This window comes from Tamandua tetradactyla, chromosome 4 (genome assembly GCF_023851605.1).
Source record: "Tamandua tetradactyla isolate mTamTet1 chromosome 4, mTamTet1.pri, whole genome shotgun sequence".
NCBI classification, from domain to species: domain Eukaryota; kingdom Metazoa; phylum Chordata; class Mammalia; order Pilosa; family Myrmecophagidae; genus Tamandua; species Tamandua tetradactyla.
This window is the reverse complement of record NC_135330.1, coordinates 10,516,186-10,535,491: the sequence shown is the minus strand read 5'-3', so window position 1 is coordinate 10,535,491 and position 19,306 is coordinate 10,516,186. Positions and strand designations below refer to the sequence as shown.

The 19,306-nt window shown below is 37.3% G+C and overlaps 1 protein-coding gene across 7 annotated transcripts in view; it reads left to right on the top strand.

The window, feature by feature from the left end:
- Positions 1-19,306, top strand: part of FCRL5 (Fc receptor like 5) — an 84,978-nt gene that overhangs the window by 19,329 nt on the left and 46,343 nt on the right. For 3 of the 7 annotated variants that reach the window (XM_077156554.1, XM_077156555.1, XM_077156557.1), the window contains exon 1: positions 17,352-17,559. In XM_077156554.1, the coding sequence (XP_077012669.1) occupies positions 17,529-17,559 (31 nt within the window). In that variant the 5' untranslated portion in view covers positions 17,352-17,528. Of the gene's footprint in view, positions 1-15,324; positions 15,421-17,351; positions 17,560-19,306 lie in introns of those variants that run through there. The other 4 variants (XM_077156556.1, XM_077156553.1, XM_077156551.1 and 1 more) reach the window with 3 other exon arrangements.

The window sequence follows — 19,306 nt, the reverse complement described above, 5'->3', positions numbered from 1 at the left end:
TTATCTTACCCTGTTTCTAACTCCTGCTGGACTCTGTTACCAATGACATATTCCAAGTTTATTCTTGAATGTCGATTCACATCATTGGGACCATACAGTATTTGTCTTTTAGTTTTTGGCTAGTCTCACTCAGCATAATGTTCTCTAGGTCCATCCATGTTATTACATGCTTCATAAGTTTATCCTGTCTTAAAGCTGCATAATATTCCATCGTATGTATATACCACAGTTTGTTTAGCCACTCATCTGTTGATGGACATTTTGGCTGTTTCCATCTCTTTGCAATTGTAAATAACGCTGCTATAAACATTGGTATGCAAATGTCCGTTTGAGTTTTTGCCCTTAATTCCTATGAGTAGATTCCCAGCAATGGTATTGCTGGGTCGTATGGCAATTCTATATTCAGCTTTTTGAGGAACCGCCAAACTGCCTTCCACAGTGGTTGCACCATTTGACATTCCCACCAACAGTGGATAAGTGTGCCTCTTTCACAGCATCCTCTCCAGCACTTGTCATTTTCTGTTTTGTTGATAATGGCCATTCTGGTGGGTGTGAGATGATATCTCATTGTGGTTTTGATTTGCATTTCTCTAATGGCCAGGGACATTGAGCATCTCTTCATGTGCTTTTTGGCCATTTATATTTCCTCTTCTGAGAGGTGTCTGTTCAAGTCTTTTTCCCATTTTGTAATTGGGTTGGCTGTCTTTTTGTTGTTGAGTTGAACAATCTCTTTATAAATTCTGGATACTAGACCTTTATCTGATATGTCATTTCCAAATATTGTCTCCCATCATGTAGGCTGTCTTTCTACTTTCTTGATGAAGTTCTTTGATGCACAAAAGTGTTTAATTTTGAGGAGTTCCCATTTATTTATTTCCTTCTTCAGTGCTCTTGCTTTAGGTTTAAGGTCCATAAAACCGCCTCCAATTGTAAGATTCATAAGATATCTCCTTACATTTCCCTCTAACTGTTTTATGGTCTTAGACCTAATGTTTAGATCTTTGATCCATTTTGAGTTAACTTTTGTGTAGGGTGTGAGATATGGGTCTTCTTTCATTCTTTTGCATATGGATATCCAGTTCTGTAGGCACAATTTATTGAAGAGATTGTTCTGTCCCAGGTGAGTTGGCTTGACTGCCTTATCAAAGATCAAATGTCCATAGATGAGAGGGTCTATATCTGAGCACTCTATTCGATTCCATTGGTCGATATATCTATCTTTATGCCAATACCATGCTGTTTTGACCACTGTGGCTTCATAATATGCCTTAAAGTCAGGCAGTGCGAGACCTCCAGCTTCGTTTCTTTTCCTCAAGATGTTTTTAGCAATTCGGGGCACCCTGCCCTTCCATCTCTCTCTTTCTTATACCCCCTCTACCTCCTTCCCTCCCTCTCTCCATCCCTTCCTCCATTTCTTCCTTCTTTCTTTCTTTTTTCCTATTTCACATTTATCAACTCATTTATCTCCCTAACAAGTAAGTATTGCAGTTTTCATTCCCGTTTTATAAATAAAGAAATTGAGGCCTAGAGGGATAACCTACCAGAAGCCATAGAAGCATAAATGGTATAATCACGATTTGAACTCAGTGCCATATGGCTCAGGATGAGCTATAATTATTGTGTGATCTACCTTTCTAAGAAGATATAGCTCCTTCTTGAATCCCTTCTTTACTGTAATTCCCCCTATCCAGTGTTTGCTTCCTTAAAGGAGGGTTGCAATTTTCAAGTTGTTTGGCGTGCTCTCCTCTACACATAACAGAAGAACGCCACCAGTTTGCCTAAAATCTTAACTGTTTATCATTTTGGCCTTCTTGAAGGTTTGCACTCTGACTGCAGAGTCAACTATATTCTTAACACACACTAGAGCACACTTTGAATTTACATGGCAATCAAACCACCAACTTGATTGGACAGACCCTGCAGTCTTCTGAATGTGGCTGTCTTTGCAAAATGTGGCGGTGTGATGGTCCACTGAGGTGGGAAATGGCCAAGTCATTAAGTGCCAAGAAGTGAGCATCCCCACGTCCCAATCGGTTGGGTCATTCACTCAATCTCTCTCTACAAGCCTATTTATTATGGTTTACAGAAGCCCCATTGTGCATCTTAGGATGTTTTCAAAACTGTTTTCTGCAGTTCACAAGTTTTCAGGTTTCTACAATTTAAAAATTGAGTTATTTCCACCATAATTTGGGGATCCTTTGTTATAACATCCTATGATTCTATAGTATGGAATTTTATATCAGTTTCCATCACCATCTTATTAATGTGTATCCAAGGCAATCTATGATCACCAGACTTATATGCCCAGTTTTCAACTTGACACTTTTTCTCAGATTGTCCCAAAGATTCCTTAAATCCCATATATATTTAGATCTGAGCATCAGGATTTTGTCTACTATACTACATGCTCTTTGTTATCTTTGAACTTTTTTCATCAGCCCAATTGTCTAGCCCCAAAACCTTAGAATCATTCCTGATGTCCCTTTACCACTCAATACTTCCAATCTTGTGTCTTAATAATTTTAAATGCTAAGCATATCTCAGATATGTCTGGGTCCCTCCTTCCTACCACCAGGCATTATCTGTTGTTTGGACGTTCAGGAAGATGTGCCTAATTCATCTCACACCTTTCAATCTCCCCTCCCTTACCCCTCTTGCAGAAATCATCAGAATAACCTTTGTAAAACTCGGTTATCATCTCATTTTCACAAGGTTTAAAACTCTTCAGTGATAGCCTTGGCAAATCTGTTTAATGCAATCAACAAGACTCTCTACTTCACTGCTACACAGCTCCTGTCACTAGTAATTCTTCTCCATCTCTAGACGCTCTGGATTTCTTTCACAGATTTTGACTCAACAGTTTAATTCCTGGTGCTCTATCATATTGACATAAAAATACTATTAGTGTTCAAAGATATTTGTGTTGACAGCAATGTTCTAATCACAGCTCTAGAAACAAATATCTAGCAGTGAGGAATGTTGAATAAATTAGGATACAACCACATCATTTAATATTATATAGGCATCATGTTCAATGAATTCCATCTCTATCAGTTTATGTGAAACACGTTTTATGTGTGTGAGATAAACACAGTCTACATGTAATGTGACTTCGAATGTGAAATGAATAAAGGCATATGTAATGTGATCCCATTTTTATAAAGCATTTAATTTTTAAAAAGCTCTCTTTATGCTTATAAATATGTGTGCATGTATGTATACGTGTGTATGAATGAGTGTAAGTGAAAAGTTCCCAGACACATGCACATGGAGAAAAGTAGAAAAGGCTGCATAATGATTTGTTGTACTTGTTTATCTGGGAAGGGAGAAATATGAGAGGAGGTAACATGGAGAATAGCAATTAGACAAGCCAGCAAAATGATAGTTGAAAAAATACCTACAGCATTAAAAAGGTAGAACCCTGTGTGATATTATTGCATTCATGAAAAACATGATTGTATGTATGTGTTTATATTTATATTTACACAGACAGAAATAAATTAGAAAACGTGAAACTTGTATTTTGCTTCTATCTACTGAACTCTAGGTATGCTCATCATGTAAGTGGTGTTTAAGTAACACAACTAAGTTTTGCAGACACCTAATTCTAATTTAGTAAGTTCAGACAAATAAGAATAAAATAAGTTTATACGTGTAAATCTACATGTAAATGTGTGTAAAAAGGAGGAGAATGTCTGGAAGGTTATGTCTCAGCCTGTTTGCGTTTCCCACCATTAACAGCTGGTTTTGTATCCATCCAGGCATTTATATGCATAAATGAATGTAATAATAAAAATAGATACTGTCTTTATTTGAGTACTGTAGATGATACCTTACCTATAATTTTTCTATTTTTTTCACATAATGTTTCTTGATGATAGTTTTCTTTAATGGCCGCCTAGTATTAAAAATACAATATACTGTGATTATGTAGTCATTGAAGAATGATGGACATTATTATCCACTCTAAAAATAAGTGCTTTTTGTGCATCCTGGGTACATGCCTACTTTTTTATAGTGCAGTTACTTCTCTAGATAGAAACAGTTAAGGTGATTCTGGCCTGTATAGAGTGTACACTTTAAAAATTAACAGAAACATCATTTGGGTGGGTCTTGATTGGTTTATTATAGTCCTATAAAAGAGGAAATATTTTCGAGAATGAGAGATTCAGAGAGAGCAGAACGATGTAGCCATGAGATGCAGAGAGTCCACGAGCCAGCAACCTTTGGAGATGAAAAAGGAAAATGCTTCCCAGGGAGCTTCATGAAACTAGAAGCCAGGAGAGAAAACTAGCAGATGACGACACATGTTCACCATGTGCCCTTCCAGCTGAGAGAGAAGCCCTGACTGTGCTCGCCATGTGCCTTCTCACTTGAGAGAGAAACCCTGAACTTCATCGGCCTTCTTGAATCAAGGTATCTTTCCCTGGATGCCTGTGACTCGACATTTCTATAGACTTGTTGTAATTGGGATATTTTCTCGGCCTTAGAACTGTAAACTTGCAACTCATTAAATTCCCCCCTTTAAAAGCTGTTCCGTTTCTGGTATATTGAATTCCAGCAGCTAGCAAACTAGAACATTAATATAGAAACACTTGTAGTACATGTGAGGCTTCACACTGTATCAAACACAGTGTCATGAAGGGGAGGCTGCTGTGATCACTTATACCTTAATAGGCATTAGTATTCTTACACTAAGGAGAAAACAATCCTAAATTGAAAGTGGAAAAATCTTCAACTGGATTTTATGTCAGAAAACTCCGACTGTAAAAGAAAAAAACTCCAAAAGAACCATTAAACCCATAACTCAGAAAAGAATAAATTTTTTTCAAAGATACCTACTTCTGAAAATATATTGGCCAACTGCAAGATTGTGATGTGACCTGGAAATATTGAATGCATAATTTTGTAATGAGTAGTATGAAGCGAGATTAGTATTTGCATATGAGTAAGCAGTAAAATTTTTGTTCCTGAAAAATCTTAATATATATATATATATATGAACAGCCTTGGAATAGGAATAATTGAATAAAATCTAATTGATAAATTTCAGTAAGTGAAATGAAAGATCCTTGAGAACTATGGAAAAATTTCTCTAGATTTAGGCTTGGGATAAGTTAAACAATTGCAGTATATTTTTCCAGAACTTGATAGTCAATGCACTTTTAAGGTTGTTCATAATTACAGGATATTATGAAAGCAAACCAATTTTTCTTTAACCTCAATAGAAGGAATTTTATGATGAATTTTTGAATTAAACAAATAAAATTTTATTCTGCTTGGATATGTTCTTCCTAAATTTATACAAGTTTACTGATTTTAAAAAAGCTAGAATTATAAGTACAATCTCAAAATTACATTTATATAATATAATAAAATAAGAATATGCTGATGCTCCAAATATATCTAATTTTTTAAAAAAAACAGGTAAGTTTAGTAAGAAATATAAATAAGATTTTTTAATGATCTAGATTGCCTGGATTTCAAAGAATCTGGTTCTTTGGTTACTTTGCCGTGTGTTACCTCAGTATGTAGAAGAATTCGAATTTGGAGTGGTTTTGTTAATGTCAATCAGTACATTTTTGCTAGTAAGTGTTGTCATGAATAAGGAAGACAAAATTCTTATCTTCAGAGAGTTTATATTCTAGTTAGAATACACGTGTACCGAGGCATAGTATAAGACAGTAGTAAATGGAATAAAATGTTGGAAGAATTTTAAAAGCAGATAGATAAAAATAACCTAAAGAAACATAGCAGAAAAATGACACTTGTAAGACTTTCAAATAAAAAAAAAAATAGCATTTGAATACATAGAGCTCTGAACTAGTTTTTAAAGGCCATAACTTAATTTTGTAAACTGACATATTCCTGGTATTATTTAGTAATTAGGAATAATGTTGAGTTAAAAATGAGTTTTTCTAGAGATAAATCCCTTAATTATTGAAAAACTGATTATGTTTCAAATTTGGCCTCTTCTGTCCTGAAGGTGACACTGGATTAGACTGAGAGCTTTTAGGCATATTATAAAGTCATCATTTGTGTGTAATGAGTACAAAGTATATAAATGCCTGTGTATAAAAACCCAAGCATAAATTCCTTCCTTTGTAGTATTTCTGTCTCTTCTGGTCTTCATACATACTGTTATTGGAAGGTAATGTGCATGTTCAAATAGCTTTGTATGTAAATTTGTTATCAAATTCATTTCTAATTGTATGTGAACTGAATAGATGAAGATTATAGGTGGGATGTATAGTATTTTTTTATTTTCCATAGTAAGATTATCATATTCTCTAATTAAAGAAAATACAAGAGGTTGTAGAAAGTTTATGAAGGTGAATTCTGTCTGTCATAGTTAATGCTGACCAAAATTTAATAAGCCTGTTTATCATATATTTTTAAAGTTTTTGTGTCAAGCCATGTAGTTTCGTTTTCTCCCTTTTAAAATAATGTGGATTATTAGTCTGCTCTTAATGAAAGTTTCAAAAACAGTTTTTCTTAATAAATCACCTAGAAGACAAAGATTTAAATCAGAATAATATCCTTGTTAAGGTTTATGTTGGCCTTGAGTTCCTTTACTTCACAAGACGTCTTCTCACTTTTAAGGCAAAACTATTTGTTTTTTCACCTTGTAAAAGTGAGTTGCTAAAATAGTTTAACTTTTTACATAGGAAGCATTGGTATCTGTGTGACATTAGACAGTGGTGTGACGTTGTTAGTTATGATTTTAGCTATTTGTAGAAAATGGCTACAGATCAAGAAAACAGTCAAATTTATTTGTCAGTCACACCACTTTACTCTAATGCTTCTCTAAAAGTATATATGATCAGGTATCGGTCAAAGCTTCATCTACAACAAGGAGAAACTTCAAAAGAGAGGAAAGACAAATATATAAAATATAGTTCATCTGTTTATTAACACAACTCTGATAAGTGTGTAAAGATGAAACAGGACAAAACCTCTGGTACAGTTTGTCAGTATAACGCAGCTGTCACATATTTTTATTTCTGAAAGTAGTTTCATTTAAAAATGCTTATAAGAAAATTGAGGCTTAGATTGTAAGCTCTTACAGCAGTCACATTTACTTTTGAGCTTTAACTGTTATTTCTAAAGTCTGAGATGCTTTGTTCTTTGTATAACCTTGTAGTTCCCCAGAACTTTAAGTATCTGTGTGACACCTGAAACTCAAAATTAGAATTCTTCAACTCCCGAAAGCCAGCATTACTTCATATAGCAACTGTTAAAAAGAAATCAGACCTATTAATAATGTGAATGAAGCTGATCTGGCTTAGACCAAGGTAAATCAAAAGACAATACTGTCTGTATTTTAAAACTTTAACTTCTGTGTGAGACCAAAAGAAGAGAGATTTATTCTGTCCAAAATATAAATTTTCTGTGGCACACAACCTAATTTGACCTGGCTGGCCAGTTTATTTAAACAACCTAATTCAGTTTAACTTTTACATGGAACCTCTAAAATAAGAAATAAAATCTTAATACTCTGTTACAAGTTAATGTTATATGCTGATGCATTTCCAAGTATTTTAGATCGAAATTAAAAACATATTTACAAAGGCCTTTGAGGAGCTAAAGCTAAGACTATTACCTTCCCCACCTGGGGAATTTCTGATATTCCCTTAAGCAATAAGTCTCCCAATTTAATGAGCCAAGCCTCCAATCATAAGCCTTGCCCTTAGGAAACTTATTTCTGAAATGGCAAAGCTGAGCCTCCTGCCTAAATGTCATCCCCAGGGAACCTTTTTTGTTACTCAAATGTGGTCTCTCACTCTCTCTAAGCCAACGTCTGACCTTCCCCCCTGTGTGGGACATGACGTCCAAGGGTGTAAGTTTCCCTGACAATGTGAAACTTGGCTCCGAGAGATGAGCTTGGCCCTGACATCATGGGATTGGTTGACCCAAAAGGGGAAAAGAAATAGAGTTTCCATGGCTAAGAGATTTCAGATTTTGTCAAGAGGTCATTATGGAGGTTTACCCTTAAGCAAGTTTCATCCAGATATTGCAAGCTGCCACAGCATGGCAAACCTCAGCCAACACTGTTCCTTGAAACCCTAGGAGATATTCTGGGCCCTATAGAAGTTTTACTTACTAGGTTTGTTTTTCAGAGACTTAAATCCTCTGGATTGTTCCAATGCCAGATAAGCTCTGAAATCCATAGGTGCTGGTCTCTCCAAGACCAACCAGTTTCATTCCTGTGTCCCATAATGGCAAAACCCCTTTTTTCAGCGTGAGGAAATTAGAAGAATCATCACACAGATATACCTCAAGATTGAGAAATAATTATCAAATGAGAAGGAGGATTTGTAATAAGAAGTTAGGATTAAGGGGTGATTATGACTACTAGATCATTATATAAATATTTCCCTTTTCCCTTTTGGTGTATTAGAGTAGAGAGAGAAAGTCCCTGAAATTTCTGACCTGTAATTCGGGTGCCCTGATATCTGATAATGATTGTAAAAGCCCTTACTTTGTGCCTTTGTGATTGTAAGAACTGTTACTCCCTTTATCCAGTCTTTTTCTCAAAGTAACTTGTAAGTGTAGGGGCCTTGAGGCTAATGAAGAACTTGAGTCAGCTATTAACTGATTCCAACCCCAGTTTCCCTCCTTCACATTTGTAAATCATTTCAAGTTACTCTTCGCTATTGAAATGATAACTCTATCTCCCTTTCTGCTTAGATTTGCTATTTGGAATTGTAATGACCTTTATCTCCCTTTGTAAGAATCCACAAAAACCTTGAACTCCCTAAACTCAGGGAGAGAGACTCTGGGGCCAACAGGCCATTGGATCTCCTGCTTCACAATTAGCGATAAACCCTTTCTCTCTTTGAAGAAAAAAAAAGGCCTGACGTAAAATTAGGTTTATATGCACAGGAATGGATTAAGTTAAGAACATGTTTTCTGTTCAATTCCAAATCACCAATTCCAAACCATTCAGATCAGAATCTGAATAAATGTGAGATGGCTGAATTGGAAAATAACTGCAGAGAAGAGCAGGGAATTTGGGCAGAGATTTTAAATGAGATTCACTTTGACAGGTCCAGCATGTATTCTAAAATAGGGGGAAATATGCTTAACAAAGTTAACAACAGGTGCCTGTTTGATTCATTTTCTAAATATAACCAGGTAGACAAATTAAAAAGGAGAACAATCAATATGAATGGACAAATAGAAGGTGTCCAGAAGTTGAATTTGGTGGGGGTAATGGGCATTTATTTAGAACCAACAAATAGTTTAAAGGGGGGGAGCTTTTGTTCCAGGAGCCCTGCACGAGGAAGCAAAGCCACAGTACACAAAGAGAATGGTCAGCATTCAAGGACATAGAAGCCAAAGGTCAGCCACTCTGACCCCATTGGCTATTGTCAGAAAAATAGTGGCAAGTGTATAAAAAGACCCAAGGGCATGGATGATGCCTTAAAACCCCAGAGAGCCTAAGCAACTTCTAATGGTGGAGATCAGGCATTTCTTTCTTCATTATCTTTAACTATTGCCCTTCCGTAACAAACTCAGGAAATTGTGAAATATCCCAGTAGATTATTAACTCTTGTGATCCTAGTCAAGAATATTCAAACTATAAAATACGCATTCATGAAACACAGAGGTGTGCTGACACATGAATGAGGCTCAGAAACATTATGCTGAGTGAAAGAAGCCAAACCTGACTAGTGTAGTATGAATCTATTTATGTGACATGTTCAGAGTAGGCAAATCTATAGAGACAGAAAGTAAGTTAGTGGTTTTCTGGGCTAGGGGAGGAAATAAAGAGTGACTAAATATGGGCCCCAGGTTCTTGGGGAGATGGAAACAATCTATAATTAGATTGTGGAATGTAAAAGGAGAGAATTTTGTCATTGTAAAGTATATCACAATGAAGCTGTTTTAAAACATGCATTTGCCCACTGATTTTCACTAAGCTGCTTGGTAGAGAGGCCAGAATGTAGGAAGTGAATAAAACTTTGAAAGAGTAACAAATTTTGGTGCCATACAGACCCAAATTCTGAATATGCCAAGTATACACTTTCTCCTTTTCACAACGAACTGATGATGAGGGTCCTGTTGCCCCCATTTTAAAGATGTAGACGCTTAGGCTCAGAAAAGTTTACTAATTTGTTCCATTTGGCCCAGCTAGCAAATGTCAGGGCCCCAAGTCCCTCTGGTACCAAAAACTGCTCCCTTGCCCCTCTGCCTTGTAAGAACACTGCCTGTTCTCAGGAACATGACCCGATCGCAACATTTAAGAAATTAAATCCTCTTTTTAATTTAGAAAATGATTTCTCCAGATTTGTTTTTCTGTCGAGAATCTCTCTTCCATCGTATCCACCCTTTCCTTCTGCATCATTACGTGAAAATTTGTCCTCAATTACTTGTGGCCCCAAGCATCCTTCTGTTCAGCCTACAAAATTCGCCCCATCCTCAAACGGCTCCTGAGGGGATCCACCCCTTTTTCGTACTGACAGAGATTCCTTAAGGTCAATTCCCCACTTCCAACTTCAAATATGTCCCTTCCCTTTTCCTCCAAAAAACCTCTGGGTTTGATCTGTAAGTGTTGAAAAGAGTTCACTGTTCATTTAGAAACTTCAAAACACCAAGTTTCCATTTCCTCCCATCAGGGGACCCAAAATAGGCCCTTAATCATTAACCATGGGGTCTGCCACGGCGACAGCTGGCTTGGGGGCTGTGCCACATCTAGTTTCCTGTTCGACTGCTGAATCTCTTCATCAAAACTTGTTAGGTTCCTGCTTAGGCGGAGCTCGGTTCCAGTCCTGCCTCCACTACTTACTATCTGTGAGCCTTTGGGCAAATGCTTTATTTCTTTGAGCCTCCTTTTTCTTCCCCTACAAGGCAAGGATAACACACCTGCTTTGACAGAATATTGCCCAAGGGTTGCTGCAAAGATTAAATAAGATAATATTGGTAAAGTACCTGGCGCTATGCTGGGTTACAGTAAAGAATCAATATATATGGGCGGGCCGCGGTGGCTCAGCGGGCAAAGTGCTTGCCTGCTATGCCGGAGGACCTCGGTTCGATTCCCGGCCCCAGCCCATGTAACAAAAACGGAGAAACAAAATACAATAAAACAAGAAAATGTTTAAAAAAGATGTTTCCCTTTCTTCCTCCTTTCCTTCCTTCCTTCTCTCTGTCTTTCCTTTAAAAAAAAAAAAAAAAAAAAAAAGAATCAATATATGGTAGGATCAGGCTCTATTTCTGTTCAGAATAAAAGTTTATCTACCACATTTTACTTTCTGAAACCAACCATAAATGACCAAAAGAATGAAAACTCTATTTCCAATGAAACTTTTGAAAAACCACATTCCTAATCTAAAAATATAAAGAACAGCATCTAAACACAGTGAGAACCAAACCACAATAAGGGAAGAAAAAGGCTAACAGTTTCATTCAGCCTTGCCCATACCTCTAGGAGAGCTGCAAGTTCTCCAAACTGGTAGCAAAGACCTGAAGGCCCAAACCAGTGAATCTTCTGATTGCTGTGAAATCAAAGAAAAAAAATGGCTTCTCTGATATGAGTTCAAATAATAGATACACTGGGGTTGAAAAAATAGATGAAAAGAAACAGACGGTAAGTTAATAAAGTTCAAAAGGATGCAAGAGTAAAATAAACCATATTAAAATCAGAAAAAGGAAAAAGAATAGAAGCTGCTAAAAGTGATGAAGGATAGATTTGGAAATATATGGGAGGAGCTAAAAGTAGGTTGATTTCTTCCTTTTTTAGCAGGAAATCAATGGACGGTATCAAAATCAGATAAATCAAGAAAAAGTGTGCTAAGAATACTAGCATTACAAGGTAAACAAATAGAAAAACTAAAAACAAACTGTCCCTTTAAAATATGAGCAATGTAGTATAACCTTTAAAAAATACAGACCAGGGAGTAAAAGAAAGTAAAGCATCTAGAAGAGAAACTTTTATAGTATGAAATTAGATAGAATTATGACCAACCATATTTGTCACAAATGTGATAAATAATCCTATGCAGGAAATAGACCCATATGGGGTCTAAAATCAAGAGCCAAACATATATTGTATATAAAAGATACTTCTAAAATAAAGTGACTTAACAGTTTAAGGTAAAATGACAGTTAAACACAAACTAGACAAACACAACAAAAATAAGAATCATGACATTAATTTTAAATGTCTAATTTGAGCTGAAAGAAAGCATAGGATCAGACAAGAAATCACTGTATAATGATAAAAATGCAACAAATATTGGCCATACACCTCAATTAATCCAATCATACAGTTTTAAAATTCATAGATAAAACAAATGTAAGTATTAGATGAGAGTATAGAAATCTATTTAACATATTTAATAAGCTGGTTATAATATGCATATGTAAAACTGTATCCTGAAGATAAAGAATAGAGCTTCTTTTCAAAGAAAGAATATTTTTATAGTACATATTAAAACACAAAGAAAATCATAAAATCCAAAATACACAATATTCACATGCCATATTCTTGCATTAAACTATAATGAATAATATTGGTAAAGTATGTGGCGCTATGCTGGTATTTCAGCTATTATTAATTGAGGGGGAAAGCCCTGCCACCCAGATACGTAAAAATTCTTTAAAATTCTGTGTTAAACAGGAAATCAAAACTAAAGCTGTAAACTATCTAGAACATACTATAATGAAAAGAATAAGTATCAGAATTTATAGAATATAGCTAAGCACAGAAGAAAAATTTCAAACTCTCGTATTACCGAATGAGAAAAAATACAAAAAATATTCAAATAGTTAGAAAAAAACAAAATAGGCTAGGAAAAGCAGAAATTTATAATTAGAAAACAGAAAAATAAAGAACTATTTGTTAAACTCATAAAAAACAGAACTAACCTGAAATAAAAAAGAAAATAAAAACAGATCAATTATCATAGCAGAAATTTAAAGAGTTATTAAAGAGCAAATGTAGAAGCATAGCATCATGGCTACATTTTTCTAGTTTTCAAAGAATGGATAATTCCAAAGTTATTTCAAGTGGTTCTGGAGCATGCAAAAAATAGAAATAGGAGGAGCCTTCGTAATATAATAATTATATATTTCAGGCCAACAATCAGATTTGCATTTAATAAAGAATACTAAAATAATTACCAGTAAGAGTCAAGAGAGCACAATAATTTATTATTGTTCTGGCATTATGTTCTAGTTAGGAGAAGTCCGTGCTGTGGTAACAAACCACAAAAATTGAGTAATTCAGTACACAAAAACTTATTTTTAATTCAAGCTACATGTCCAAGAAGGGTTGGCAACAGACTCTGCTTCAGTCATTCGGAGACCTAGGCTGTGAGACGCTTCTCCAAATTGTACCCACACTCTCTGGAGCACAGGGATTATTTGGTCCCTTCAGCAAGAGAAGAGAGGAATCACACTTTCTGGCTTTAAAATTCATCCCAAAGCTATAGTGGTCAAAACAGCATGATATTGGCACAAGGACAGATATATAGACCAATGGAATCAAATTGAGAGTTCAGAAATAGACCCTCACATCTATGGCCAATTGATTGTTTCTTTTTTTTTTTTTTTCACATGGGCAGGCACCAGGAATCGAACCCAGGTCTCTGGCATGGCAGGCAAGAACTCTGTCTGCTGAACTACTGTGGCCTGCCTGCCAATTGATTTTTGACAAAACTGCCAAGTCCTCTCAATTAAGGGAAGAATAGTCTTTTCAACAAATAGCGCTGAGAAAACTGGCTGTCTGTATGCAAAAGAATGAAGAATGTCTCTTATCACACCAAATACAAAATTAGCTCAAAGGATCAGAGACTTAACTATAAGAAGTAGGACAATAAAACTTCTAGAGGAAAATGTAGGGAAACATCTTTAGACTCTTGTGTTCGGCAACAATTTCTTAGCTTTACACCCAAAACACAAGCAATGAAAGAAAAAAAAAAGCTAAATAAGACCTCATCAGAATGAAAAACTTTGGGGCATCGAAGTGAAAAAAATAGCTTATTCAATGGTAAAAAAATATTTGGAAATTACATATCCCATTAGGGTTTAATATCCAGAATACATATTTTAAAATCCTACAACTCAACAATAAAAAGACAAGCAGCCCACTAAAAAGGTGGGCAAAAAGTAATTCTACAAATGACTCAGAACTCACTGCCCTACATGGGACAGACTCCCAGAGGTGTAAATCTCCCTGGCATCATGGGACATGACTGCTGCGATGAGCCTGGCCCTGGCATCACGGGATTGAGAAAGGCTTCTTGACCAAAAGGGGGAGGAGAAATTAAACAAAATAAAGTTTCAGTGACTGAGAGATTTCAAATAGTGTCAGAGGTCATTCTGGAGCGTATTCTTATGCGGTATGTAGATATCCCTTTTCAGTTTTTGGTGTATTAGAGTAGCTAGAGGAAAATACCTAAAACTGTTGAACTGTAATCTAATAGCCTTGATTCTTGAAGATGATTGAATAACTATAGAGATTTTAAGGTGTGACCATGTGCTTGTTTGGAAGTTTTGTGTACCTCAGAAAAGCCATGTCCTTTAACCCTGATTCAATATTATAGGGTGGGAACCTTTGATTAGATTGTTTCCATGGAGACTGACCCACTCAATTTTGGGTATAACTTTTTGACTAGATGGAGATGTGACCTTGCCCATTCAAGGTGGGTCTTGATTCGTTTACTAGCATCCTTTAAAAAGGGAGACAGACTGGAGAAAACATAGTTGTTGTTTCAGATCTAACAGAGATGCAGACATTTGGGGATGCTTAGAGTGCCAACAGAAAGAGCAAACACTTAGACATGGTCTTTTGGAGATAGAGCCCTGCAGATGTCACCTTGTGCCTTTCCATGAGATGCTAAGCAAGCCAGAACCCAGCAGTCTGTCCTGGAGGAGCTAAGTGAAGGCCCACAGACACTTAGAGAAAAAACCACTGGCATCAGAAGCTGGAAGCAAGAGAACTTAAAACAAAGACGAGCAGAGACCAGCCAAGTGTCTTCCCATATGACAGAGATTGATCTTCCTTGAGTCAAGGTATCTTTCTCTGGGTGCCTTAGTTTGGACATTTTTATGGCCTTAGAACCATAAACTTGTAACACAATAAATTCCCTTTTTAAAAGTCATTCCAATCTGGTGTATCGCATTCTGGCAGCATTTAACAAACTGATGCTCTGTGTGATTGTGAAAACCTTGTGACTGGTACCCCCTTTACCCAGTGTACAAACAGATGAGTAAGAAATAAAAACAAGAAAATAAACAAATAATAGAAGGGTAGATGGGTATTGGGATGTTTCGGATATTATTTTTACTTTTATTTTTACCTTTTTTCTAAATTTTCAGAATAAAGAAGATGTTCAAAAACTGACTATCATGACAAATACACAGCTATATGATGTTACTGTGAACCACTGATTGCAATATTTGGATAATTATATGGTATGTGAATACATAATATCTCAATAAAACTGCATTTTAAAAAATGGGAAAAAGACTAGAGTAGACATTTCTCCAAAAGAGGATAGGCAAATGGCAAAAAAGCACATGAAAAGTTGCTTGACTTCACTAGCCATCAGGGAAATGCAAATCAAAACTGCATGGGACTCCATTTCACACTCACTAGAATGGCAACTATTTTTTAAAAAAGAAAAGTGCTGGAGAGGATGTGGAGAAATAGGGACACTCATTTATTGTTGTGGGGAATGTAAGGCGGTGGCACTGCGGAAGACAGTTTGGCAGTTCTCTGAAAATTTAGTATAAAATTACCGTGTGACCTGGCAATCCCACTTCTAGGTATATACCCAAAAGATGTGAAAGCAGGGACTTGAACAGATATTTGCACACCAATGTTCATGGCAGCATTATTCAAAATTACCAGAAGATAGAAGCAATGCAAGTGTCCATCAGTTGATGAACAGATAAATAAAAGGTGGCATAAACCTACACTGGAATATTATTCAGCCATAAAATGGAATAAAGTTCTAATACATGCCACAACATGGATGAAACCTGAAGACATCGTGTTGATTAAAATAAAACAGACACAAAAAGGCAAATATTTTATGATCTCACTGATATGAAATAATTAGAATAAACAAACTCACAGAGACAAAACCTAGAATATAGGTTGCCAGGGGCCAGCATAGGGTAGGAAATGGGGAATTAATGCTTAAATTGCACAGAGTTTCTATTTGGGTTAATTGTAAAGTTTTGGTAATGGACAGTGATGAAGGCAGCACAACATTGTGAATGTAATTATCAGCTCTGAATTAAATATGTGAATGTACTTAAAAGGAGAAACTTTAAGTTGTACACATGTTAGTAGAATAAAATTGTTTCAAAAAACACAAAAAGTGCAGAGTACTTTACAACACAGTGAACCTTATCATAAATGATGGACTGTAGTTAATAGCACCATTATAAAAATAATTCTTTAACGAATTGTAACAATGTATCACATTTAATATAAGGTGTTAATAATATGGCAATATATGGGAACTCTGTATTTTATGCAAGATTTTTCTGCCAACCACAACTTCTGTAATGAAAAAAAAGAACATTCTTAAGGAAGATATAATATGCCCACCTCAGTTATCTATGTTGCATAACAAATGACTCCAAAATCTGGTGTATTAAAACAATGGTTCTATGGGTTGGCCGTGATCAGCAGGACGCCTGGGTAAGTTGAGGTCACGGACGTGGCTGCATGCAACAGGGGATTCAACTGGGGCAGGAATATCCGAAATGCCTAACTCAACACCTGGTATCTTGACTGAAGTGACTGGAATGAACAGCTGGGAACTGGCTGGACTTCTCTCCAGCTGAGCTGTCGGACTTCTTACATGGTAGGTGAGAGGACTCCAAGGAAGCAAGAGCAGACATTTCCAGCCTCCCAAGGGCGATGCCTAGAATTGTCACAGCTTCATTTCAGCCACATTATTGGTCAAACCAAGTCAGAAAGCCAGCCAGATTCAAGGATAAAGGAAAGAGTGGCCCACGCGTATGGGTATGACAGGAATGACTGGTGTCCATTTTAAGAGACAATCCATACTCTGACCACAAAAATCCACATTCCTCTCCCAGAAACAGGTTAACTTCAATCTTCTTAGCAGCTGCATTGTATGTCATCATATGGATGCATCAGAAATCTTTAAACAGTCCAATATTCATAGTCTCTTCCATTGCTTCCAGTTCATCAATTATGAATTAGCCTGCAATAAAAATTCTTGTACAATTATCTTCACATGCTACCATTAATGTAATTTCCCAGCAATAGAAATGTGAGGTTCAGGGTATGGGCTTTTAAAAAACCCTAACACGTATTTTTTCACTTTCATCATAAGGCAGGGAAACTTAATTAGTAGCTGAAGAAGGGCACTCCCACTTCCTTTTTTCTAATTCACCGATGCATCTGCTACCTTCATATTTCTCGTTCTGGCAGCGCTCTGCAGGGCTGGTGCGAACAGTGTCCTGACTGTAAGAGCAAAAGCCCGTCCGTCATTCCTGCGAGAACCTCCCTTCTGGTCCCGACCCCAGGCCAGGTCTTCATGCTGCGGTGGGTGTCGCTTCTGGCCCTGGGTGAGTAGAACAGCTCAACGCGGGCTCTGCAGGGGAGGGGTGGAGCCGCCTTTCTCTCCTCTGCCGGGTGTGGACCTTTTGGGGGGCTCGGCCCCTGCTCAGAGACCCTCCCACTTGGGGAGACAGTACGCTCAGGCTTCACTGTGCAGCTCAGAGCTTCCTCTCCTGAAGCCTAAGGGAAGGTCAAAACGTGAGATGTAAGAAACCTTTCTCATTGCAGAGAAGGAAACCATGGAAACAAAAGCTTCGATCTATTGTTTTCTTCCACAAACACTGTTTGTATTGTCGAATTCAGAGATGGCTTGGCTTTCCTCTCTGCATTTGTTCCTTGTATGACAAGGCCTGATACTGGTCCCCAGCGTGAGAGGGCAAGATTTCTAACATGGAAGAGGCTCCATTCATCTGCACACAAATATGAGCCACAGCCGCGATTGGGGCAGGTGAAGATTAAGGAGATGGGGGCTCCTAAGGGATGTGACATTCTAGTGGTGCCTGTGGGCGTGCATAAGTGCCCACGAATTCGTACATATAAACTGGCTGATTTTTACCAAAATTTAAAATATTAGAATTCAGTGTGTTCATTCATTGGTTCAACAAATATGTTTTTAGTAACGTCTATGAACTTGGTGCTGAGGGTGATGGGCAGATAAGGGAGGCACCTTTTCTGTGCCCAGGAAGCTCACCATCTAGAAGGGTCCCCAGCTATGGAACAAGACCTCAGCTAAGTAACCTCCCAGATAAGGCACGCAGATAGCAAGCTACGTGCCAGCAGCTGAAAAGGACGTCATGAAACTTAGAGAAGCACTAGGAGCTGAAGGGGAAAGGGAGGAGTGGGACATGATGTAAGAAAAAAGGGCTACACATCCAGACGGTGCATGACCTGTGGCTGGGACAGGAAGCCCAGTGGTGGCACCGGCACAGAGGGGCAAGAACGCGTGATGGCCAGGATCACAGCTTTGGGGACAAACAGGATCAGGGTTCAAAATTTTCCAGTCTTCCTCTACAGCTACTTAAACCAGTTTTCTGGTCTGTAAAACGGGGATAACTGTAGTATTTACTTCACAGTGTTATTAGCAAGATCACGCTTAGCACATAGAAAACACTCAGAAAAACAGTGGCTGCTTTTAAAACAGTATAAAGCCCATGGTGATTGAGTTAGGTCATGGAGAATGATCAACTGTTCTCTTTAAACATTTGGGTTTGCTTGCTCCTCCATCACCCACAGGTGGGCAGGACAATGCTTCTCTCATTTCTGGATTCTCATTGCCTTGCCCGGTCCCTGGCATACAGTTGGCATTCCAAAAATTTCCTGTTAAATTAATGAACCAAATATGTCCCTCATCTGGGATGTTTAATCAATTTATAAGCCTGCAGATTTGTCTCCTCTCTCCTGATTACCCATTTCTCAAACCTGTATTCTCCTGTCTCTACCATCAGATCTGGTTCTTCAGTTAACTCGTTATTCAGTGAACATGGATTGGGTATCTTCTTTGTGTCAGGTACTTATCCTAGGCCCTGGGGGATATATGGTAAATGTAAGAGAACTCCCTGGGCTCAAGGAGCTTCCATTCTTGAGAGGGGAAACAGACAATAAACAAGTGGGCAAACAATTAAGATAATGCTGGATAAAGGCTCCAAATAAAATTAAACCTCATCTTTTGGTCTGCCTTCTAGCCAGTCTCTGTGTCAGATTGTGTCCCACTCAGGTCACCGGCTGCCAGAGTGGTCCATCCAAGTTACAGACTTC